Source organism: Schistocerca cancellata, chromosome 8 (assembly GCF_023864275.1).
Source record: "Schistocerca cancellata isolate TAMUIC-IGC-003103 chromosome 8, iqSchCanc2.1, whole genome shotgun sequence".
Lineage (NCBI taxonomy): Eukaryota > Metazoa > Arthropoda > Insecta > Orthoptera > Acrididae > Schistocerca > Schistocerca cancellata.
In genome coordinates, this window is record NC_064633.1 from 398,833,592 (window position 1) to 398,859,356 (window position 25,765).

At 42.9% G+C, this 25,765-nt stretch overlaps 1 protein-coding gene across 1 annotated transcript in view; it reads right to left on the bottom strand.

Annotated features, from left to right (window-relative positions):
• LOC126095594 (arrestin domain-containing protein 17-like) overlaps positions 1 to 25,765 on the bottom strand; it is a 197,935-nt gene that overhangs the window by 49,136 nt on the left and 123,034 nt on the right. The window contains exons 7-8 of the mRNA XM_049910367.1: positions 22,970 to 23,152; positions 2,844 to 3,038 (exon numbers count right to left, since the gene is read on the bottom strand). Of these exons, the coding sequence (XP_049766324.1) occupies positions 2,844 to 3,038; positions 22,970 to 23,152 (378 nt within the window). The remainder of the gene's footprint in view (positions 1 to 2,843; positions 3,039 to 22,969; positions 23,153 to 25,765) is intronic.

Genomic DNA, 25,765 nt, shown 5'->3' on the forward strand with positions numbered 1-25,765 from the left:
ATGCAAGGCTTTCTAGGATTTGGGGCAACAAGAATTTTGAGGAACATAGAAATAAAATAGAATAGCTCAAACCAATGTTTCGTTGGTGTGGAGGTTAGTAGAGGGATGCAATTCCCTCTTTCTACTAGCTAGTAGGTTTAGTCTATTGTGAGATTTCTGTTGGATGGCAAGCACGTGAGGCTTCCATATTAGACGCTGATCGAGCGGAGATTTGAGCTGTTTGGTGTGCTGGTTGGTGGGATAGAACGGTCGTAAATGGTTAGGTAGAGCTCAGGGGGATAGAACCTGTGGTGTTTCAGCCTATGATTATTTACTTGGTTTTGGAAGCATTTGTCTTGAGAGCCAGTGGTTAGGTCAGGATGTAAACTGGTTATAGTTGAGTTACAGGAATCTTTGGGATTTCTGGAGTGTGGGATAGAGACATAGGAAAGCGATGTTATCAGCATGCTGATGGATTGAGTGACTGTGCAGAAGATATAAAGGAGTAGAGATTGGACAGAGCTCTGGGGAACGCCTACAGTAGGATGGAAGATATGGAAATTGGTATCAATAGTGACAAAATGGCGGTGGTTAGACAGAAAGGCTGGGATAATTCGATGTGAATCTGTCTGGAGTTGGAAAAGGAGACCAATATGCAATACACGGTCATAAACTTTCCCAAGGTCATGGCATATACAAATTGTGGATTATTGATTATTAAGGGTAAGCAGGTTCAAATGAATGTAGGTTGCGGTAGTTATGCAGATACACGACAGAGTAGGATGGAGACCTACATCAAATCAGTCTTCTGAATGAAAACCACAACGGCAAGAGGGTGGGATTGGAGCTGGGTGGGTGAGGAACTGGAGCTGGACAGCAGAGAAGAAGGTGAGGCGGAAGGAGCTGGTGCCGGTTCAAGTGTATATGGATGCCGTGGCAGATGATGAATTCAGAGGTGGAGATCGAGGCTGGCAGGGCGGTAGAGATGTTGGTTTTCACATAGTGACATGTTGTTTATCTCGTGTAAGGTCTGAGATCATCACGACTAACACTGTATGTACAGGGTGTTTCAAAAATGACCGGTATATTTGAAACGGCAATAAAAACTAAACGAGCAGCGATAGAAATACACCGTTTGTTGCAATATGCTTGGGACAACAGTACATTTTCAGGCAGACAAACTTTCGAAATTACAGTAGTTACAATTTTCAACAACAGATGGCGCTGCGGTCTGGGAAACTCTATAGTACGATATTTTCCACATATCCACCATGCGTAGCAATAATATGGCGTAGTCTCTGAATGAAATTACCCGAAACCTTTGACAACGTGTCTGGCGGAATGGCTTCAAAATGGCTCTGAGCACTATGCGACTTAACTTCTAAGGTCATCAGTCGCCTAGAACTTAGAACTAATTAAACCTAACGAACCTAAGGACATCACACACATCCATGCCCGCGGCAGGATTCGAACCTGCGACCGTAGCGGTCGAGCGGTTCCAGACTATAGCGCCTTTAACCGCTTGGCCACCACGGCCGGCGCGGAATGGCTTCACATGCAGATGAGATGTACTGCTTCAGCTGTTCAATTGTTTCTGGATTCTGGCGGTACACCTGGTCTTTCAAGTGTCCCCACAGAAAGAAGTCACAGGGGTTCATGTCTGGCGAATAGGGAGGCCAATCCACGCCGCCTCCTGTATGTTTCGGATAGCCCAAAGCAATCACACGATCATCGAAATATTCATTCAGGAAATTAAAGACGTCGGCCGTGCGATGTGGCCGGGCACCATCTTGCATAAACCACGAGGTGTTCGCAGTGTCGTCTAAGGCAGTTTGTACCGCCACAAATTCACGAAGAATGTCCAGATAACGTGATGCAGTAATCGTTTCGGATCTGAAAAATGGCCCAATGATTCCTTTGGAAGAAATGGCGGCCCAGACCAGTACTTTTTGAGGATGCAGGGACGATGGGACTGCAACATGGGGCTTTTCGGTTCCCCATATGCGCCAGTTCTGTTTATTGACGAAGTCGTCCAGGTAAAAATAAGCTTCGTCAGTAAACCAAATGCTGCCCACATGCATATCGCCGTCATCAATCCTGTGCACTATATCGTTAGCGAATGTCTCTCGTGCAGCAATGGTAGCGGCGCTGAGGGGTTGCCGCGTTTGAATTTTGTACGGATAGAGGTGTAAACTCTGGCGCATGAGACGATACGTGGACGTTGGCGTCATTTGGACCGCAGCTGCAACACGGCGAACGGAAACCCGAGGCCACTGTTGGATCACCTGCTGCACTAGCTGCGCGTTGCCCTCTGTGGTTGCCGGACGCGGTCGCCCTACCTTTCCAGCACGTTCATCCGTCACGTTTCCAGTCCGTTGAAATTTTTCAAACAGATCCTTTATTGTATCGCTTTTCGGTCCTTTGGTTACATTAAACCTCCGTTGAAAACTTCGTCTTGTTGCAACAACACTGTGTTCTAGGCGGTGGAATTCCAACACCAGAAAAATCCTCTGTTCTAAGGAATAAACCATGTTGTCTACAGCACACTTGCACGTTGTGAACAACACACGCTTACAGCAGAAAGACGACGTACAGAATGGCGCACCCACAGACTGCGTTGTCTTCTATATCTTTCACATCACTTGCAGCGCCATCTGTTGTTGAAAATTGTAACTACTGTAATTTCGAAAGTTTGTCCGCCTGAAAATGTACTGTTGTCCCAAGCATATTGCAACAAACGGTGTATTTCTATCGCTGCTCGTTTAGTTTTTATTGCCGTTTCAAATATACCGGTCATTTTTTAAACACCCTGTAGTTTGTACACGCAGAACGCTGCAGGAGAGAGAATAAAGGCTGGCACTCACGTCGAGGCGGTAGTCGATGTCCATGAGCTTGCAGCAGTTGGTGAAGCGTGAGGAGGGCGGCACCGGCGGCACGGTGAGCGGAACCTCGTGCCACGCGTCGGAGTCACCGCTGGCGACGGCGCCGCGGCTCACCTCGGCCACCACGCGCTCGTCCACGTGGCTGCGCAGCCCGCGGCTCGACAGGTACGTCACCACCTGCACACACAATCACAGTGCAGAGCGGCCTGCACTATGCGTTCGCCCACACAGCTGTTAACAACCCAACACTACTGGTCCAGTATTTTCGGAGTGGGGAAACTATTAAATATAGTGTTCCACAAGGTGCTGTGCTTGGTCCACTCCTACAAAACTTCTTTGCCTGGGACTGTGGAAGAATCTTCAAAACCTGAGATATTTGCCGATGATACTATTCTTATAAAGAGTCCAAACACATCCAACAGCTAGGAGAATAATGAAACAGCCTCACAACTATATTGCTTGACAGCAAAAGAGAAGCACCCAGAAGAAGAGGAGATATTCAAATGGAACTTCGCGGTTTGGGAGGATACGTGATGTTACTTCAGTGATTACAAAATAGAGACAAATTTACGAGCACAAATAACGTAGGGATGACGTTGCACCATCTGCATGGATGCATGCACTGATTCGTTTGAGAAGGGTGTCATATAGACGTTATGTCCTATCCTAAGAAAGCTGGCCTACAACTGTTTTAAGTGTGTCATTGATATCATGGATAAGGGTACTAAGACAGAGTTGACGTCCGAGCTGAACTTACACATGCTAGATCTCGGGATCTAGCTGGGCACAGTATTACCTCAACATCAAAACAGTTTATGGAGACACGTTTCTGTGTGAACAAGCACTGTTCTCTTGAAAAATGTCACCACGATATGGTCGCATGAGAACGCAGCATGTCCATGACACACTGTTGTGCTGTCAAATTTCTCTTATCACTACTAGAGATGAGCGAACTCATATCTGACGACCGGGTGAGGTGGTGCAGTGGTTAGCACGTTGGACGCGCATTCTGGAGGACGACAATCCAAACTCGTGTGCTGCCATCCTGATTTAGGTTTCTCGTGATTGCCCTAAATGCTTTAGGCAAATGCCGGTATGGTTTCTTTTAAAGGTCACGGCCGACTTCCTTCCCCATCCTTCCCTAATCCGATGGGACCGATGACCTTGCTGTTTGGTCCTCCCCCCCAAATTAACCAACCAACCATACCTGATGGCTCCTCACACTCTGACGCCTTGTGTGACACCACTGTGCCTGTACAAAACATTGGCATAATGGGACCCCTGCCAAGGTTACCATCATACTCGTCGACGACGCTCGTACGGGGTAATGCAGAATCGCGATTCACTGCTAAACACAATCCGACGCCATTTATCACTAGTCCATGCTTCCCGGCCGTGGCACCACTCTAAATGCAGTCGTTTGCGCTGTGGTGTTAACTGCAGTCTATTCAAGCGACAGTAATTCCTTATTTCGGCTGGTGCTAATTTGCTAATTTCTGACCAACAGTGAGGTACGACGCAGAATGTTGCAGGCAGCCCAACACTTGTCTGAAGGCAGGTAAAGGAGTGAAGGGGCTACGATGAGCTTGGTGTAAAATACGTCAGTCCTCCGTTGTGGTGGTCAGTCGCAGTCGACTGGAATCTTTACGACGAATATGCTTGCCTTCAATTTATTGGCAGAACACTCTTTCGATGTCCTTCGTCGGTCCATCTTCATGATTGCACTACAATTCACAATTAAGGGCCTGGCAGAGGGTTCATCGAACTACCTTCAATCTCTTTCTCTACCGTTCCACTCTCGAACGGCGCGAGGGCGAAGCGAGCTCTTAAATCTTTCTGTGGGAACTCCGGTTTATCTAATTTTATCATGATGATCATTTCTCCGCATGTAGGGCGTGGGCGCCAACAGAATATTTTTGCAGTCATCGGAGGAGGAAGCTGGTGATTGAAATTTCATGAACAAAGTCCTACCACAGCGAGAAACGCCTTTGTGTTAATAATTGCCACCCCAAGCCACGTATCATGTCAGTAGCACTCTCTTTCTTCTGCCCTTCTTTGAACTCTTTCGATGTCCTTCGTCGGTCCAGTCTGATGTGGATCCCACATCGCACAGCAACAATCCAGGAGAGGGCGGACAAGCGTGGTGCAAGCAATCTCTTTAGTAGACATGTAGCACTTTTTAAGTGTTCTGCCAATAAATTGAAGTCCTTGGATGCTTTCCCCGTAACGTTATCTTCGTGATCTTTCCAATTTCGGTTATTGGTAATTGTAACCTCTAAGTATTTACTTGAATTTACAGCCTTTATGTTTGTGTGATTTATCGTTTAGCCAAATGTAGCGGATTCCTTGTAGTACTTATGTGGATGACTTCACATATTCATAATTTAGAATCAGTTGCTACTCTTCGTACCATGCAGATGTCTTGTTTAAATAATTTTGCAGTTGATTTTGATCGTCTGATGACTTTAGAAGACGGCATCATCTGAGAACAATCTATAAGGACTGCTCAGATAATCTCCTATGTCGTTCATACGGGATAATTCACGAAGATATGCAAATATTTTAATATGTTATTCTACAAGTAAAACTAAAGAAAAAAGTTCACATAAACATAGATACGCAAATGTTTAGTTACGGAGTTACGGCTAATAAAAGAGTATGCCCGCAATTTAGCAACTTCGCTAATATGTAGCCATCGCAAAACTGTTCGAGGTTAAAGTAAAGCACGATTTCCATTTATTTTGCTGTTATTGATCTGGTAAAACTTATAAAAAATGCCCCAGACGTGTATCTGCAGTAGTTTTACAGAACATTCAGAGAAGCAAAGATTATTATACAAGTAAATTTGTTTATTTCCCATTAACAACGTAGAAACTTTAATTTCATTGTTGGCAACCGTTAGTGAGTTGTTTCAGTCGTTTGTCAACCTTGAAACGAGTTAGTTTTCTGTATTGTTCAGTAAAAAAAATAATAACAACAGTGTATTTAAGTGAAACCACATCTAAATGTTGAAGTTTGTTGATTATTTATCAAATAGGGATGTCTTTAAAATTTACGACAGAGGAATACGCCGATGTCGTGTTTATTTATGGCAAATGTGATGATAATGCCACGCTGCAGTTAACGACTATCAAGTACGTTATCCAAAGGATTCCGAATCCACGAACCATTAGTGGAGTATTTCGAATGTTACGGGAGACAGGTTCTCTACCTAGCGTTCATAATCAGTACGAGCGCTCGATACGTGAAGACGATGATGAGGATATTATGGCTGCTGTTCAACGTAGTCCGGGTACCAGTACAGGACGTATCTCCATACGATTAGGCATTTCACAATCTAAGGTATGGCGTACACTGAAGTACAATAATCTGTATCCTTAACAGAAACAAAAAGTGAATCATTTGCGTCAGGGAGATCCTGCCCTTTTCTTGGAGTTGTGCGGCTGGTTAAATACTAATCTGCAGTTGCACAACTACATTTTATTTACTGATGAGCACAGTTTACTCGAGATGGTATAAACAATTTACTTAACGAGTACGTATGGTCTGAAGCAAACCCACATTCAACAGTGCAACGCAATAACTAGCAGCGATTTAGCATAAATGTGTGGTGTGGTATAATCAACACACACTTTATTGGACCATTTATTTTCCCAGGACGTCTAACTTGCGAGACGTACTTACAATTCCTTCGAGAAGAAATGCCCCACTTGCTCGAAGTTGTTCCACTAGCTACGCGAATGCAAATGTATTTTCAATATGACGGCGCGCCTCCACCAACGCCGTTATTACACATTTAAATGAACATCTTCCCCAGAAATGGATTGCTCGTGGTGCTACACGTCTGTGGCCACCCAGATCGCCTGATTTAACACCAACGAATTTTTGTGTATGGAGTAGATGAAAGACATAGTTTATGAAGACAAAGTCAATACACGTGAGGCATTACTTGCTCGCATTATGAATGCAATAGACGAAATTAAGAACAACCCTGTGAAACTGAAACGAGGAACAAAATCTGTTTATACACGTGTAGCTAAATGCATTGAACTCGGTGGAGACATTTTTGCACATTTATTGTGAAAGTATTGTGAAATTGTAAGTACACTGTACAACTTCCTTAACACTGAGCTTTGTTTTTTCGGTTGACCTTGAATTCACGTGTGTTATGGTGTATGTCAGATTATCTGACACATTCATACAGTGTCAGTTAATGTTATTACTATCATTTTTACAAAATAAAATTCTCTGCAACTTCTGTTGAAAACTTTGTGCAATTGGCTGTAATTAAAAAAACAAACTGGGCGATGTAGTTGATAAATTGAAACTTTTACGAAATTACTACTTTGCTTTTCTGGATGTTCTGGAAAGTCTGGGACATGTTTTATGAGATTCACCAGATCATTAACAGCAAAATAAGTGGAAATCGTTCTTTACTTTAACCTCGTACAATTTTGCGATAGCTTCATATTCGCGAAGTTGCTAAATTTCAGGCAAAATCTTTTATTAGCCGTAACTTCATACCTGAAAATTTGCGGATCTATGTTTATATGAACTTTTTTCCTTAGTTTTACTTGTGGAATAGGCCGGCCGGAGTGGCCGAGCGGTTCTAGGCGCTTTAGTCTGGATCCGCGCGACCGCTACGGTCGCAGCTTCGAATCCTGCCTCGGGCATGGATGTCTGTGTCGTCCTTAGGTTAGTTAGGTTTAAGTAGTTCTAAGTTCTAGGGGATTGATGACCTCAGATGATAAGTCCCATGGTGCTCAGAGGCATTTGAACCATTTTGAACTTGTGGAATAACATATGAAAATATTTGCATATCTTCGTGAATCACCATGTGTAGATCAGGAGTAGCAGAAGGACAGTAACACTTCCATGGGGAACGCCAGATATTACTTTTGTTTTACTTGAAGAGTCACTACGAACTGTGACTTTCCTGACAGGAATTCACGAATCCTGTCACACAGCTGACACGATACTCCATAGGCCCGTGATTTGTTCAGAAGTCGCTTGTGAGGAACTGTGTGTCACAAGCCTTCTGACAATCCAAAAATATGGGATCAACTTAAAATCGCCTGTCGATAGCATTCATTACTTCGTGTAATGGGCTAGCGGTGTTTCACAAGAACGTTTTTTTCTGAATCCGTGCTGAGTGTTTGTCAATAAATCGTTTTCTTCGAGGTCATTCATAATGTTCGAACACAGCACATGATCCAAAATCGTACAGCAGATGGACGTCAGTGATATAGGTCTGTAATTCAGCGTAGTACTCATAGTTCCCTTTCTTGGGTATTGGTATGACCTGTGCAACTTTACGGTCATTACAAACGGATCTTTCGACGAGCGAGCAGTTGTGTATGATAGCTAAGTATGGAGCTATTGTATGAGCATACTCTGAAAGGAACCTGACTGGTATGCAATCTGGACCGAAAGTCTCTTGCCTTTATTAAGTGTTTTAAGCTGTTTCGCTACATCGAGGATGTATGCTTCTAAGTTACTCATGTTGGCAGTCGTTCTACATTAGAATTATGGAATATTTTAATCGTCTTCTTTGGTGACAGAGTTTCGGAACACCGTGTTCAGTAACTATGCTTTAGTGGCGCTGTTTTCATTGGCGTCACCATTGTTATCGCACAGTGATGGTATTGGTTGCACCTTGCCGCTGGTGTACTTTACATATGACAAGGATATCTTTGGATTTTACGCCAGATTTCGAGATAGTTTCGTTGTGGAAATTATTAAAACATCTCGCATTGAAGTTAGTGGTAAATTTCGAGCCATGAAGTCCAGCATCGGTCCACTGTCACATGAGAATGTTCAGCAAATCTCGATACTGCACGATTAGACCAGCCGGACAAGTGGAGGTTCACGACCAGGCCCCTTTCAAACACTTTCAGGTTCTCATAACTCTGTCTCACAGAGTATGTGGCAGCTCAAGTCCTTCACAGTCATCACCCAACTTCTGACGCTCTTCATGCTCCTTATATACCCAACCAGTCCTGGTAGCAGCGCTAAACACGAACGACAATAATGTTCTGTGGTGGCCGCTCTACTTGTCTTAGAGAATTGCAACTCTAATCATTAACATTCCTGCCAATGCTGTATACGCGTACGAATTTACACAGACATCCTACGATGTCTTATGGGTGTTTCACATTGGTTTGCCAGGCAGTGTAGTTAATAGTAAACGACTTTACCTTTAATCTTACGAAGACTCATTTCAAGCATAGTGAATGACAGGTATTGGAAGTAGAGATCAGTGTGTAATGGGTCGCACCCTGGTGTTGTCTGTTCTTACTGAACTGGCCACATCCCTTACTGCTTCCTGTCGAACTGTGAACCAAGCATCAGCTTCCTCTTGTACTTGCAGGCGCTAAAGACCTTGCTGTTGTGCGTCCACAGCACTAAAGCACCATCTTATACTTGCGGGTTTAATTAATCTTGGTCCCTTGCTTCCTCGCTGTTGTTAAAATCAAGCTACTAAAAGAAAATAAAGACAGGTGGGAATATTATAGCACTACATAAATAAGAGTCGTAGACAGCCACAAATAAACAGATATACTGAGTTAAGTCCTCTGTTACAGCACACTTAATCCATTAATGTGATAACACCGAAATGACCAGTAAAGCGTACTTAAACTTTTCAGTTTTTACAAATTATTGAACTAGCAGCTAGTGGTCGGTCAACAGGAGAAAGTTTCACACAAGAAACACTGAAATACATAAGAATATGAATGCAACCGAATGAGAGATTCCATGAAATGACAATATGATGACAGCAGAATATGTAGGGTTACCTGAGCGGCTGCATGAATGACCTTGTGGTTTGGTTTCTGTTGTACTTTTGAGTTATCGTAATACTTGTTAATCTGGTTACTGCAATAAGCAAGCTAAAGCCGGTAGCCTTCCTTAAACTTCTGATGCTTCAGCAGTCGGGAACCGTGTTCAACTGTAGGTCCGTGGCGTCCGGGAGCTGATAGTGTAAATCGTGGCGCCCAAAAACAGAGAACCAGTGCTTGCCTGGGGTGCTATTTAAAACCTCTGTTCGCAACAGATGACAGAACAAAGTAACACTACTTCTTGCAGCGAACCTAACTACACTATCAGGTCAAAGGTATCCACCCATTAATGGACATCACACTCTACGTTTACGACGGATTGAACTCTGTTGGGGACACTTTCAATGAGGTATCTGAATGAAACTTCCTGGTAGATTAAAACTGTGTGCCGGACCGAGACTCGAACTCGGGACCTTTGCGTTTCGCGGGCAAGTGCCCTCCCATCTGAGTTACCCAAGCTCGACTCACGCCCCGTCGTCACAGCTTCACTCCTGCGAAACTTGCAGAACTAGCACTCCTGGAAGAAAGGATATTGCACAGACGTGGCTTTGCCTGGGGGATGTTTCCAGAATGAGATTTTTCTACTCTGCAGCGGAGTGTGCGCTGATATGAAACTTCCTGGTGGATTAAAACTGTGTCTTTCTGGAGGTATCTGAATGTCAGTGGAGGAATGGCAGACCATTCTTCCTCAAGTGTCGATGTTGGTTGCTGAGGTATAGAGAGAAGTCGACGTTCTAATTCATGCCAGAAGTGTTCCATTGGGTTTTTTTGGGGACTGAGGGCAGGCGCGTTCATTTCGGGACTGCTACTATCCTCAAGCCATTGCCTCACAGATGCTACTTTATGACAGAGTGATGATACACACAGTCATCGTCTCCGACTATTCCTATATCGTACGCAATACACACTGCTATAAAACATTTCATAGCCTTCCGCTTTTAGCGTTTTCTGAAGCGCTTATCACGCAAGACACCCGTTACTGTAAAATCATATCCTCTGTACTTCACTGTTGGTACTACACATTATGGCACGTAATGTTCTCAAGGAATTCGCCAGACCCAAAAGGCAAAGGGTATAGCATGATTCATCATCACCACACATCACTCGGTTCCAGTCATCCGCTCTCAGTGGAGTCGCTCTTGAAACCACTGGAATTATCGCTTAGCACTGACTACGGATGTGTTTGGCTTATGATGAACTGCCGACCATCACATCCTCTTCTTTTTTACTCCCTACCCACAGCAGTTGTGCTAGCTGTATTGCTGTTAGCACTTTGAAACTCAAGGGTGATTCCTTCCGCTGATTTCATGCGATTGTTACAACCACTCTCCGTCAGTACATGAGGCTTGTCTGGCCGTGGTTTAGCTGAAGTTATTCCTTCATTTCCATTTCACAGTCACATCACTTGGGCTCCTTTAAAAGGGTTGATACGTCCCCGGTGGATGCGTCTCTGAGATGACGTCTAGTTACTAGTCCGTGTTCGTAGTCTCCTAGCCGACGCGTTCTGCGGTTACTGTTTCTGTACTGATACCACATTTTTTTAAAAAAAATCTTTTCATTTCCTTCCAAGATGGGAAAGGGCGGGCAGCTAGAGATCTTCTTGGTGCTCTATTCAGCCTTTGGGTATGGTTGTTCTGTTTTGGCTCTGTTTATTTACTTTTTTTTGGGGGGGGGGGGAGGGAGGGAAGAAGAAGGCGTTACTCCTCCCAATTGGGAATTTATTTGCAGGTGATTAGGTGAACAGCTCCGGTATTCACCCTACGGCCTAAGGAAAAGCTGCAAAACCCGGCCCGCGTTGCTGGTGAATCACCATGCTCTTGGCGCTTCGCTTTTGGAGCGCTGTGTTGGTATCTTCTCGTTGGTTTACCATCTGCGGTGGTAGGATTGGCACTGGCGGCGCTCTTTTTCTTCTCTTCCTTCTCCTTTCTTCCTCTCCTCTATCTTTTCTTTCTTCTGCTTCGAATTTCTTCCGGACTTCCAACCAGTTGCGTGCATGCCTTGTCTGCATTTCTCAGTTGCGTCACGTCCAGCTTGGTGTCGTCTATGACGCCTACCATCTCGGAGTTGACCAGGTCGACGTTCCAGTTGGCGAATTCCCTGGTCTGCACCTCCTGGTCCCAGTACCCCCCAGCTCCTTTTATACTGGCGAGCCCGCTTCCCGTGACATCTGGTGGTCAACAGCGCAGTACATCCGGTTGCCCGAATATTTTTGATCAGATATTGTACGTCTTTTGCGGCAGTTCTGGACGGACCTATTTGGAACGTTTAAACTTGCGATGCTTTGGGGTCTTATAGAGACCAACTTCACCTTGAAAGTGTATTCGTGCACGTGAAAACACATTTGCACACTCATTAAATACCGAAGTTTCTGATTTTTTAGCCTCTGTACTATAATGGATTATAATTTTTATCGGGTTATCGAGTTCCCTTGGGCATGTGCATCAATAAATGGGCACACACTGGTTGAGAGGTGATGGTTCAAATTCCTAGGTACCCGCCAGGGTAGCCGAGAGTGCTAACTCGCTGCTTCCTGGACTTGGGTAGGCGCGCCGGCCCCGGATCGAATCCGCCTGGCGGATTAACGACGACGGCCGGTGTGCCGGCCAGCCTGGATGTGATTTTTAGGCGGTTTCCCACATCCTACTAGGTGAATACCGGGCTGGTCCCCACGTCCCGCCTCAGTTACACGACTCGCAGACATTTCACGATCTACACTAGACGCAGACGGCTGGGGTACACTAATTCCGTCCGGGGGGGGGGGGGGGAGGGGGGGGTATGGGGTGGTGGCAGGAAGGGCATCCGGTCACCCCTTGAACCCTTGAACTTAACCATGCCAAATCCGTATTTAACCCTGCCGACCCCGCGCACCATGCGGGATAAAGGCAGTAGCAAAAGAAAGAAAGAAAGGGTCAAATTCCTAGGTATCCAGATGGCTAACAAACAGAAATCGCACCAGCGCATGGATAATTAACAAAAATATCAGTTATGCCAATATGCCATGTGTTCGGTAATGGTACTACACTTTTTTTATTCTTTCTGTCGACATTAGGTTTGTTGACGTTGCACTTTCACAATCAAACTACTATTTTCTACCTTGAGAATCACCTCGGACTATGTTTAGCAATACAATCTTCAATCCAAAGAAAGCAGAAAAAGATGTGGAAGATGTGACGGCGACATTTTAAATCAGCTCTACGCTAACTCAAATAATATGAGAAAACTGTCGATTAGTTTGAATTACGTACGCTTATCTTCTCGCCTCTTACTGATTACCTAAGATTATATTCACGTTAGTTACAGTGAACTGAAAAATTAACAACAGTGCCGTCAATGACAGTGTCTCTGTTATAAGAAACAATTAAATATGGTACTAGAATGAACTACTACACAGAGACTATTGCTGTTTGCTTCAGTGTAATAACAAGGAATAATAGTGAATCAGAACAAAGATAAACGCGCATGTACGTCTTTCCTCATCACCACAGTATTATTAATTACGATCAGTGTTAAAATATTTGTTTAACTCAGTGACAACAGAGCAGTTATGGCAACATGTTGAAATGACAGGTTTATTTATATTGCTTGATACTTTCGCCGACTGATGGAAAGGAGACGGTGACATTTTAGATTGTCGTTGATCACGAAGTCATGAGAGACTTGACGCAAGGTGGGATTGGACACAGATAGGCTGGTAATTGATCGCAGCCTTTTCGGAGGAACCACTCGACCATTCGTTTTATGTATTGTAATACACAACGTGGGTGGTCCACGGATCAAGGATCAAATTTCGAATTAACGTGGAGTGTACTACATGTTTGTATTTGAAAATTTTCAGCATTTCGGTGAACACATAAGGGAAGATTCCTGTTTATTATAACGCATGCACTGTTATAGAAAACGGTGATCTGACTCATGTTTGCAACAAACAGGAACAGGACTGTCATAAAGGATACTATGTGCGCCAGGCATTCATATTGTACACAGTTAGATCCATTGTTTCAATTCTGAGGCTTCAAACTACAGCACAATTACATAAGTTTGAAGTGATTTAGGCCTTGCTATTGCAAGTACCAGCGCTGCAGCAATCTTATTTCCATTGCTCAGTGAGCAACTCTCAGTGTTTGAATGATCTTCGCATCAAAAGTGCATTTATCACTGTCATAAATAAAAATTCGTAATACACATTCTCTGTCTTTGGGTAGCTTAGTTCATAATTTGGAAAACTAATTTTAATTTAACATTGCTGTTAATGCCATTTCTATCGCAACAGCAGTCATTTAACCAAAGCGAGGTAAGTCACATACACCATCCGACCGAGAATCGTGCAAACTTGTTGCGAGTGCTATCGTATTTGAACTGTTTGTGTATCGTGCCTGAGGAGAAAGTTAGGAACAAGTTCGGAATTTATCTAGACGGCCGTGAGAAACAGACTAAAAACTGCACTTTAACTGGGCGGGGTACCAAACCATCGGTCGTCTGTTCGCCTCAAGGATTAGACCCGTGACCAGCTCACGTCGCTGTCGCGGAAGCTGCCGCTCTAGACGCCTTTATTCCTTTATCATTTTTGTTCGTCATTGTTCCCGTCATTTGGTCTGGGTGGACGTCACATGACACTCCTTCAAGTTCATCATTAGATTCTTCACGCACTTTTCTTATTACAGAGGACAGCGAGCCCTTCTGACCGAACACGCTGAGCTACTGAGATGGCAAGAAGTTAAGCTACACGAACATGTCGAAAGCCGCCCTTGTAAATTTTACTATCATAGCACATTAAGGGGGGACGTACATGAAAATGACCAAATTTGTGAAAAAAATTTTATTGGCTCTTCATTTACTACATGGTATTGAAATTTCAATTACCAAATATTACGTTCCAATTCCGCTTCTAAGGGGGAAAAAAATAATAATTTGTAATAGCTTGCACAGGGCGACGCCCCCCCATCTTGGTCTTCATCCTCTCGTATATCTATTTATACTGCGTTTTTTTCCAGTTTTGTGCAGTCACAATGCAGGGAACGTTTGTGTACTACATCAAGAAGGCTGTGGAATAATATCTCTGCCGCTGGTTTTATATTCTTTGATTTATAGCGTTTGTTTACGAGTGTTTGTTTGGAATACATTTTTACGAAAGTTGTAAGTAGACTTGTTATTATATTTTGCAGCATGCCGCGTTCTAGTAAGGTGTTTAAAAAGGTTAGAAAGTGTCAAGCTTCTCGATGTAGTAAAGACAACTTGAAAACCAGCCCCATAATAACAAATGGAAACGATACTTCAACCAAGAAAGCGAGTGCTTCGAGAAGGAAAATTGACAGCTGTCAATCACTTGATGATTGTGGCTCAGACACTCAAGCTACTAGTGGTTTTAGGCTTATTGATTTGAAAATACTATCTGATATTATATCATCTGCTTGTGTATGTGCTGACTGTGGTGCAAAAAGTTTGAGATTATATGACGAAGAAAACAGAATTGGAATAGTGTGTATGTTGCATCTTACTTGTGAAAGCTGTCATTCAGACACTGCTTTTAGAACTTCGGCATCAAGTAACCGGATATATGAAGCAAATATGCGTTTAATATATGGCATGAGATGTTTGGGCATAGGCAGGGAAGGTACCAGACTGTTTTGTGGGATCATGAACATGCCACAACCAAGTGCTAGGTACACCACTGGAAATAAAACACTGCTAAGTGCTCTTCAAGAGGAAGTGGAAGAAAACTTGAAGTCCTCTGCAAAGGAAGCTGTGAAGATGAATAGTGAACTAAAGACAGAAGCAGATAACACGCCAGACACCGATTTGTGTGTGTCATGTGATGGAACGTGGATGAAGCGTGGACATACATCACTGTATGGAGTATCATCTGTCATTAGTGTTGATACTGGAAAAATTCTTGACGTTCAGGTAATGAGCAAATATTGCTATAGCTGTGTACTCGGAAAGAGAGCTGGTGAAGTGGAAGAAAATAAGTGGCAGGTTGAACACAAGAAAGTGTGCTGTAGAAATTATTCTGGTTCTAGTGGTGGAATGGAACCTGCAGCTATGAAACTTATGTTCCATCGAAGTGTGGAAAAGTACGGTGTTAGATACACAAAATACCTTGGTGATGGTGACTCCAGCTCCTTCAAAACTGTTTTGGAAAGTGAACCTTATGGTCCCCATTGTGCTATAGAAAAGTTGGAATGTGTTGGACATGTGCAAAAACGAATGGGAGGCAGACTTTTAAAATTGAAACGTGAATTGAAGGGCAGGAAACTTGAGGATGGAAAACTTTTAGGTGGTCCCAACAGACTCACAGACAAAGAAATTCATTCTTTACAAGTGTACTATGGCAAGGCAATAAGGGACAACAGTGGAAATTTGAATAACATGCAGAAGGCTGTGTGGTCTATTTATTTTCATAAACTATCCACAGATGACAAACCTGTACATAATTTGTGTGACATATCGTGGTGCAAATTCAAGCAGGCTGAGCGTGATGGCATGAACTATTCACACAAGCACAGTTTACCTGTGGCTGTTTTAAGTGCTATAAAACCAACATTTAGGTGTTTAGCAGAGCCAGACCTCCTACGAAAGTGTGTGCATGGAAAGACACAAAACCCTAATGAAAGTTACAACTCACTGATTTGGAAACGTTGCCCAAAAACAACATTTGTTTCAACAATTATTGTTGAAATTGCTGCATATGATGCTTGTTTAGTTTTTAACAATGGTAATCTTGGAAGAATAAAAACTCTACAGAGGCTAGGATTTCATCCAGGAGCTTTCACCTATTCAATATTGAAGGACATCGATGACAAAAGAGTTGCTGCGGCTGATATTACAGCCAATAAAATTGAACAGCAGGTTAACCAAAGAAGACAAGCAAAGAAGAGACTGCTTGCAGATGAAGAGGAGTATGCATATGGCTTGCACTAGTTCACACAGAGACGGTAAGACCTAATACAAACACTATCAAATCATTGATTCAGTTTTCCCGTAACTTACATTTTTATAACTTTATGTACCTTTTTCTCAAAAACCACAAAAGGTAGAGAAGTGAAATTTGGTATATGACTAGTCAGTACTATAGTGAAAAATTCTGTGGAAGGAATTTTCATTTAATAAAATAGTAAGGTATTTATGGTAGAAAATATTCCTTAAATTTGATATATTATTTTTCAGGGAAATTGGGAGACCCGTAAAAACTGAACAAAAGAAGATATAAAAATTCTGCTCCACAGAGTTTTGTAATTATTTGGTATGAAAGTGTGTACAAAAATTCATTAACATTGCTCTCACAGTTTTCTCAAAAAAGGAACATTTGTAATTACATTGTTGAAAAAAAATTAATTGTTAATAATTAAAGATGTAAAAGGTCAATAAAAATGAAAATTTAGGTTCATATGCGCATAACATTTCTTAATAACTGTACCAAATTTGGATTGATTATCTTAAAAAATTAGAGTTTTATAAAATACTTTTAAAATTACTGCAGTTTCGTGTACGTCCCCCCTTAAAAGTTTAGATTTGGAAATTCTCTTTAGTTCACCAAAAGCACTCCATATCGTTTATATCCTTCTGTTTATTTTACTTTTTGTTTGCTGTCTGTACAGTGTAAAAAGTATTTAAACCGACAAACTCTGGGAGGTTGTAGGGGACACAAAAACAAATATTTTTCCCTTAAATCATTTTTTCCTATGAGGAGTATTTAAAGCGGTAGAGGAACATTTCTCTGGAGGCAAATTAATGAAAACAACAAACACTTTTACATTTTTTTATGACCAAGAGACAACACATTAATACAACCCAATTTCAATTACAGTAGATTTTCAAAAATGCCTCCATTGACACGTAAACAAAGGTTACACCGTCGGATCATGTTCTGTCTGACACGGGCAAAAACCGCAGGAGTATCCTGAATTGTTCCTGCTGCTACTACTATCCGGCCTACCAGATCCTCTTCTGATGCAATAGGAGTTGCGTAAACAAGGTTGCGCATCTATCCCCACACATAAAAGTCCAGAGGGGACATATCGGGGGATCGAGCAGGCCGTGGTACAGGACCACCTCTGCCAGTCCACGTTTCTGGGAACCGTCGGTCAAGGAATCGACGCACACGACGACTGAAATGTGCCGGCGCCCTGTCATGTTGGAACCACATACGTTGTCTTGAATGGAGCGCGACGTCTTTCAGCAATTCTGGCAATGCTGTGGCGAGAAAATTGTAATAGTGCCTGCCATTTAATGGCCTAGGTAGCAGATATTGCCCAATTAAACAGTCCCCAACAACACCGACCCACACATTAACGAAGAACCGCACTTGATGAGCACTAGTAACTGTGGCATGTGGGTTATCCTCACTCCAAACATGCGAATTGTGCATGTTGAAGACTCCATCACGCCTGAACGTTGCTTCGTCGGTAAACAACACAGAGGATGGAAATGTAGGATGCTTTTTACACTGTTCCAAGTACCACTGCGAAAGCTGTGCTCTGGGTGGATAATCAACTGGTTCCAGGTTGTGGACACGCTGTAAGTGAAATGGACGTAACAAGTGCTCTCGAAGGGCTGTTCTCACATTCGTCTGATTCGTCCCCATGTTACGTGCAATTGCACGAGTGCTGATTGATGGATCCCGCTCCACATGCTGCAAGACAGCTTCTTGAAATTACACCGTTCTTACGGCGTCCCTGTCCAGGTAATCTGCTAAATGACCCGGTCTCACGCAGACGTTGGCACACAGCAAGAAAGGTCATATGATGCCTGATACGGCGATTAGGATATTGTTGCTGATAAACCCGCTGTGCAGCTCGTCCGTTGTGGTGCTATACGTAGTATGCACCAACCACATCAGTGTACTCACTCCAGGTGTAGCGCTCCGTTAGTAAACAGAAACAATGCACTACTACACTGGTGGACAGCAGTTGCCTACAACTGAAGAGCATAATACGGCCTCTAACAACTGAAGAGAGTGATACGGCGTCCACAGTTTTAAATAATCCTCATAGGAAAAAATGACATTAGGGAAAAATATTTGTTTTGATGTCCCCTACAACCTCCCAGAGTTTGTCGGTTTAAATACTTTTCACCCTGTATAGTCATTATCTTCAACCACTACACCTACTGACACAAAACTTACCAGTGTCCAGTAAATGCTTCCGTTGGTTGTTGAACATTTCTCTTATTTCTATCTTGATTTTTCGTTATGTAGATTGAACAACAGGGGCGAAAAACTGCATGACTACCATACATCCATTTCAGTCCTAGCAATTTTGTCTTGGTCTTCAGTTCTTATTATTACCTCTTCTTTCTTGTAGGTACTATGTAATGAATTTAATTAATATATTTCGGGAACTTTTTGGTACCATCTCGTACTTAGCATACAATACCGATGAATTTCTGCCAGAGATAGCTCACATTAATCTGCTGGGAGCTCAATCGTCCCAAGAATGGCCACTCGGTAAGCAGAAACATGCTAACAGTATAACAGAAATTGTATGAATGATTATTGCAAGTTCGCACTAACATAAAGTGAAGGAGGTGTGTCCCCTAGTTTGCTCTGCGTACAGACTGGGCTGAGACTGATATCGGAGTTGCTTGGGAAAGCCTTGGGCTTATCGCGGCGCCGCGGAGGGACGCAGGGCGTGGTCTCGCGGTGACCTTTGGCCGTAACGAGCAGCGGCCACACGCGACGCGCCCGACGCCCTCAGCCCCTTGCCGCCTAGCCCTTAGCCCGGCACGTGCCCTACATGGTCGCCGCGCCAAGTACTCCAAGGCCCCTACACATCTTCTTCATTCTTTTTGTTGAACAATACTTTTGCTGTGTGGTGGTGCACGACTAATGCGTGAATTTCTTTGATGAAAACTTCTCAGGTTGTCAGTCGAGTTGTGGCGTCGAGTGTGCCTGAAGATGACGAGTCGGAAACTCGTTGAAACTTCTGACAACTCTATACCACAGTTCCGCTGATAACTCGAGAGAATTTTATCAGTATCTCCTGTCCAAGGAATGACTTGTAGCGAGGCTTATACAATGTATGTTTGGATTATGTTGCTTACACTCTTCCTTTAAGTTTTTTCCATATTGTGCTGTACACTATATTCTTCTTCGCTCGATCGCCTCTACTACACTTTTCTCAAATTTGACGTATATCGTCGTAGGATCTTTCAACTTGTTTTATGTCTGCCTTTCTTATTACCCACCTGTGTTCCCATGTAATAAGAAAATGTTCTCATCAGTTTCCTGATATAATAAAATCACTTTTGTAACTGTGTTTCGCAACTTGCACAAAAATCGTGTAACATAGTGAACCTAATGTTGTTTTGAATGACATTTGATGTAGGAGAGACAGGAGCAAGATGGCTTTCTCACAACTGTACTTTGGCGTTTTATTAATTCTGTACAAATTTTTATGTTTTTTTAATTCTGTGGTTTCTTCTGTTCGTAAAAATTCTAATTAGCATTCCATAAACCATGTGTTGAGTCTTTTGATTACGAAGTAACTATGACTTGCATGGTCCAGTGGAACATGATAAATAAATAAGTTTACGCTTACCCATTTTAATACATGTATTTTTGGAGATACAGCGGAAGCTCGTCTATGCAGACTAGACGGGACCATAGGTCAGATAATCAAAATTCTGTTTAATCTGGAAATTCACAATAAGAAATGCTTCAAATGGCTCTGAGCAATCTGAGCACTCCGACTTAACATCTGAGGTCATCAGTCCCATAGCGTTAGAACTACTTAAACCTAACTAACCTAAGGACATCACACACATCCATTCCCGAGGTAGGATTCGAACCTGCGACCGTAGCGGTCGCGCCGTTCCAGACTGAAGCGCCTAGAATCGCTCGGCCACAGCGGCCGTCTCACATTAAGGCCGAATGACATAGGTTATATGTTATAAATACAAACATTGTATTTACTGTCACAAATTGGCATAAATTATGCATTATTTTTACGCAAATTGTGATCAGATATTGACAAAATACACAGAGTTTATACACTGTAATAATCAACCAGTTTCTTCTGAACCAGATTCGTACGCTGTGTGTGTGTCGCACGATCACGTAGTAGTATCGCCAGCAAGAGTTCGGCAGAAGTTTTCTGCCTCCTGGCGTTCCAGATAATAAGTTGTGGCGTTTGTGCGAAGTTGGGTATCATAATTTAATTCCAATATAGAGTTACATTTACGGTTATGGCTGTGCGTGTCAGAAGAGTTAGGAAGGTTATCCACTCCACTATGAGAGGTGTTTAAGACCCCGGGAGCTGCAGTGCGGGAAAGTTACAGTCGCTAGACTATGTCCTGGAGCTGTGGCAATCCGCTAAAATTCCTATACAAATTTGATGACAATATGCTTAACTTCAAGACTTAATGAATAGTTGATTAAAAACAAAGCTGACGATACTGGAATCTTTGCCCATACTGACGTTTCATATTTGCAGTGTTATTAATTGATAACCTTCCAGAAGAAAAACGAATGAATCAAATTAACGTGACGAATGTCGACAGAGATGGTCGATCTCTGACGGAAATATGCCCTGCATGGGCAGCTGAGAAGCTATGAGGTGTCGCCAGTAACCAGTCTAGCTCGATGCTTCGTGATGTTAAGATGCAACTCGTTAGTGAGCGAACAAGTTATAGTGAGATGACTGTTAAAAGCGCGTTGGGAAACGTTTGATACGACATTAAATGATTCTCAAGAAGAGAGATTGCTATAGGGTATAATAGTTACGGTGCTAGATAATGTGCCGCACGGTTTTGGGCGCCTTGAGCCGGCCGCTGTGGTGGAGCGGCGGTTCTAGGCGCTTCAGTCTGGAACCGCGCGATCCCTACGGTCGCAGGTTCGAATCCTGCCTCGGGCATGGAGGTGTGTGATGTCCTTAGGTTAGTTAGGTTTAAGTAGTTCTAAGTTCTAGGGGACTGATGACCTCAGATATTAAGTACAGTAGTGCTCAGAGCTATTTGAACCACTTTGGGCGCCTTGTCTCGGTTAGCGCGGCTCTCCCCCTCGGGCATGGGTGTATGTGTTGTCCTTAGGGTAAGTTAGTTTAAGTTAGATTAAGTAGTGTGTAAGCTGAGGGACCGATGGCCTCAGCAGTTTGGTCCCATAGGATCTTACCACAACTTTGCTAAATAATGTGACTGACTTATGAATTTTTATTGCCTCTAATGTCTTATTGGTTTTACCATATCGCAACACAATGGGACAATAAGGTGACACCCGTTTTTCTTAAATCAGACTTTCAACATTATTTTAGTTTCAGTAATAGCGATCCCAACGACAGCGATCTACGGAGAACTACGGTGGAGATAACGAGAACTTTAGAAGCCATGTGGTAAGCAGGCATCTCTTCCAACCACCATCGAACGACCGAGTACATATTGTTAGGATATACTCTTGCTGTTTATCCAACGTATGCTACATTACACAGCTTCACATAGGGAAGGACTGATGGAGTTTGCATATTCAGATGTAGTTTAATTATCGCAGGAGGAAGATTAGGTTATGTTTACAAGTTCAGGAAGCGCTACAGTGCGTCCTATTCAAGCACGCGAAGTTAGAAAAAGCCATTGTACAGCGAGACGTGTACGAATACAGGTTCATTTTGCAGCGCACGATGTGGCATTTGCAACAAGCGGCACAGGGTCAGGAGACGTCGGAAGGCTCTGGGCGTTAGTGATGTGTTTTTGGTTGCAGCAAATGTTAATTGCTGACTGTACTGTGTCAGGTAGCCATTGTTGACTGCTGTGTTACTGTGTTGTACTTCAGTCTCTTTCGTACTGTTTCCCTTCTTGGTGAGAGGTAGGGCTTTGAGTGAGGATCTTCATTAAACACTTCCATAGATAAGAGGAGTTCAGTTTTGATTACGAACAGCATTTTAGCGACCGTTACCTCCGTGCGTGCCTTCTGCTTTTACTTAAGCGAGGTGCCTATATTGCAGGAGGCAGGCGGGAATTTTTCCCACAGCGTGGCAGCACAGCCCCAGGCACTGAATGCTTCCTCCACTTCCGGCAACACCCTCTGGCATTGTACAAATGGTTCAAATGGCTCTGAGGTCATCAGCCGCCTAGAACTTAGAACTAATTAAACCTAACTAACCTAAGGACATCACACACATCCATGTCCGAGGCAGGATTCGAACCTGCGACCGTAGCGGTCACGCGGTTCCAAACTGAAGCGCTAGAACCGCAAGGCCACACCGGCCGGCTGGCATTGTACGACTTAGACTTGACAAACTGTACGTATCAGACCGCCAACAGCAGACGAGAAAACAGACTGACCTGCTTGAGGCGAGCGCTCGTGCGGTAGATGGGCCGGTCGCTCATGTTGAGGATGTCGGCGGAGACGGCGATCTCCTCGCCAGGAACGAAGCCCGTCCTCTTCACCTTGGCCGAGGCGATCACCGTGCCCTTCTTGCAGCAGAACAGACACGAGTTTGTGCTGCGCTGCTCGTAGGCGCCGCTCTGCAAACAAACGCCACGCACTGGCTCGTTACAGACATCATGTGATTACAGTCAATGTCAGTCCCACACTGAGAATAACCAAATTATACCACAGTAGTTATCCACAGTACACAGACACTTGACACTCTGTAATACGTCAGATACAGGCAGTGGCGAACGTCCACCATATGGACCTCGTTCAGGGAAACATACACACAGATGGACACACACACTCACACACACACACACACACACACACACACACACACACACACACACGCGCGCGCGCACACGCACACACACTCACAACCACACACACAAACTAACCTAAACACGTAAACTCGCACGAACACACGCTCCTACAAACTCACGTTCAAACAAACATGCACTCACAAAAAAGGAACACTCACACTAGGATGTTGTTCAGAACGTCAATGTGGGTGTCAGTCCCCAACAAACACACACTCACAATTACACAAACACAAATTCACACTAACTCACTTAAACACATTCCCACCCACAAACACACACAAGCACGTTCACACAAACGCACATATCCACACACTCATGTTAACACAAAAACTCATTAACAGAAACATACTCTTGCACTCACAAGAACTTCCCCAAACACACATTCATGAAAACATACACTCACAAAAACACACATTTACACAAAAATACATTTACAGAAACTCATGTTTACATAGCCACATACTTATACAAATACAAACTCACAGTTACACAAATAGACATTCACCAAAACACACATATTCACACAAACACACATTCACACAAATTACTACTTACACAAACACATGCTACGTTAAACACACTCTCGCAAACACACTCACACAAGCTCATACTCATATAAACTCAAATTTAAGCAAACTATTGCTTACACAATCACACAAACACACATTTATATACATTCCACTCTTTCTGTAAACCTAAGATCGGTTGCATGTACTTGATCTATAGTTATCAACTGCTTGTGATGGAGTGTTATTTTATCATCGTAACCTAGATTTTCGCATAATAAAAGCTGGCTCTCATGTAATATAGCAAACATATTCGCCAACAGTATGAAGTTGTTTGAACGTATCCGCATCTCTTCATGTCAGTCTCTTTACTTATATTTAGTTTATCAGAGCTCATCATGTGTTTCAAGTTTTCACATTTAGTTTTTGTGTGTAGAAATTATTCTCAAAATTATAGATATTTATTGGAACACTGCTTAACTTTTTGACACTCTCATTAAAACTCTCTAACTCCGCCCGAACAGTCCATGAAAGCCCAACGCTACCGACCGGTCGCCGTTTCATTTTCAGCCCACAGGCGTCGCTAGATGCGGACGTGGAGGGGCATGTTGTCAGCACACCGCTGTCCCGGCCGTATGACAGTTTATAAGACCGGAATCGCTACTTACTCTCACTGAAAAGCGCTCTGAAAAGTGACGTGTCCTAGTCATTATTTGAGGGCAAAATATTTCGATACAAATAACCTGTCTGATCTAAAAGGCCATGTTTTAATCAATATTAATTAACTGAAAGAGTGACAAAAATGCAACAATACCTTACGAAATATTCAGCCTTCACAAAATCTAGTTCCTGATTTTTAATATACTAAAGAAATGGCCCACATTTGAAATAAATTTCAACGACATTGCGTTTTTTTATTTTGGCTTTTTGTAGTAATTTTCGTTTTTGTATGTTTTTAGACCTTCTAACACCCACATGATCCCGTTTCAGTGAATATATTATAAGAAAAATTAGCATGTGGACAGAGCCAACCATCAGTGAGGGTACATGAATACAGTTTTTTGTTAGTTAGGGCAGTTACCAACAGAGTGAAGGGTACAAGTGATTTGTGACAGGTTCAGGTGAGACTGTGTACATTCGTTCTTAGTATGTGGCAACACTGATGACAGCCATATTGAAGTGGAGCAGATACATGTTTTATTTTGTGTTGGAGGATAATAATAGTAAACAGGATGAAGACAGTACATATTTTTTATTTGTAATTTTAAGATCACTGTATGATACTATATTTAGTTTTAGAGGTAATTGTGTTATAAATAAAAATTAAAAAAAAATATTGCCTCCCGATTTTCTGTGCGTCCCCGAGACAAGAGTGAGACGGAAATTACGTATCACCATTTCCTCTGTGCGGAAGTATTTTGATCTAGATTAATTTTATTGCAATGCCTTTCAAACAGTAATTATTGGTGGTCACGAAGATGGCGGTGACCGTTAGAGAGGCTCCTTCATTTAAAGAAGGAGGTGGTTGGCAGTTAGGACTAGCCGGGTTAGGCCGATCTAACACATCTGGAGAGTTCTCTTAGAACTTGTTTGTAAGGCGAACATAGCTTTTTGTGGGAGCGACCGTTTAGGTTTGCAATACAGAATGGTGCCTTCCCTGAATGTCTTCTGTTTCCTTCCTGGGCCCGAGTTTTCAAATGGGAACCAGTGGAAGGAATGGTCTAAACTGCGACTTTTCTGTATTAGTGTTTTCTGTGAATGCTACTTTTCGGTAAATTCGATTTTTAGTTACGATTTGCCACAATTTAAAGTCGCAGTTCACAAATTCACAACTTGTGTCCCTCTGAAATATTACCTTAAATTTTAATTCACATAT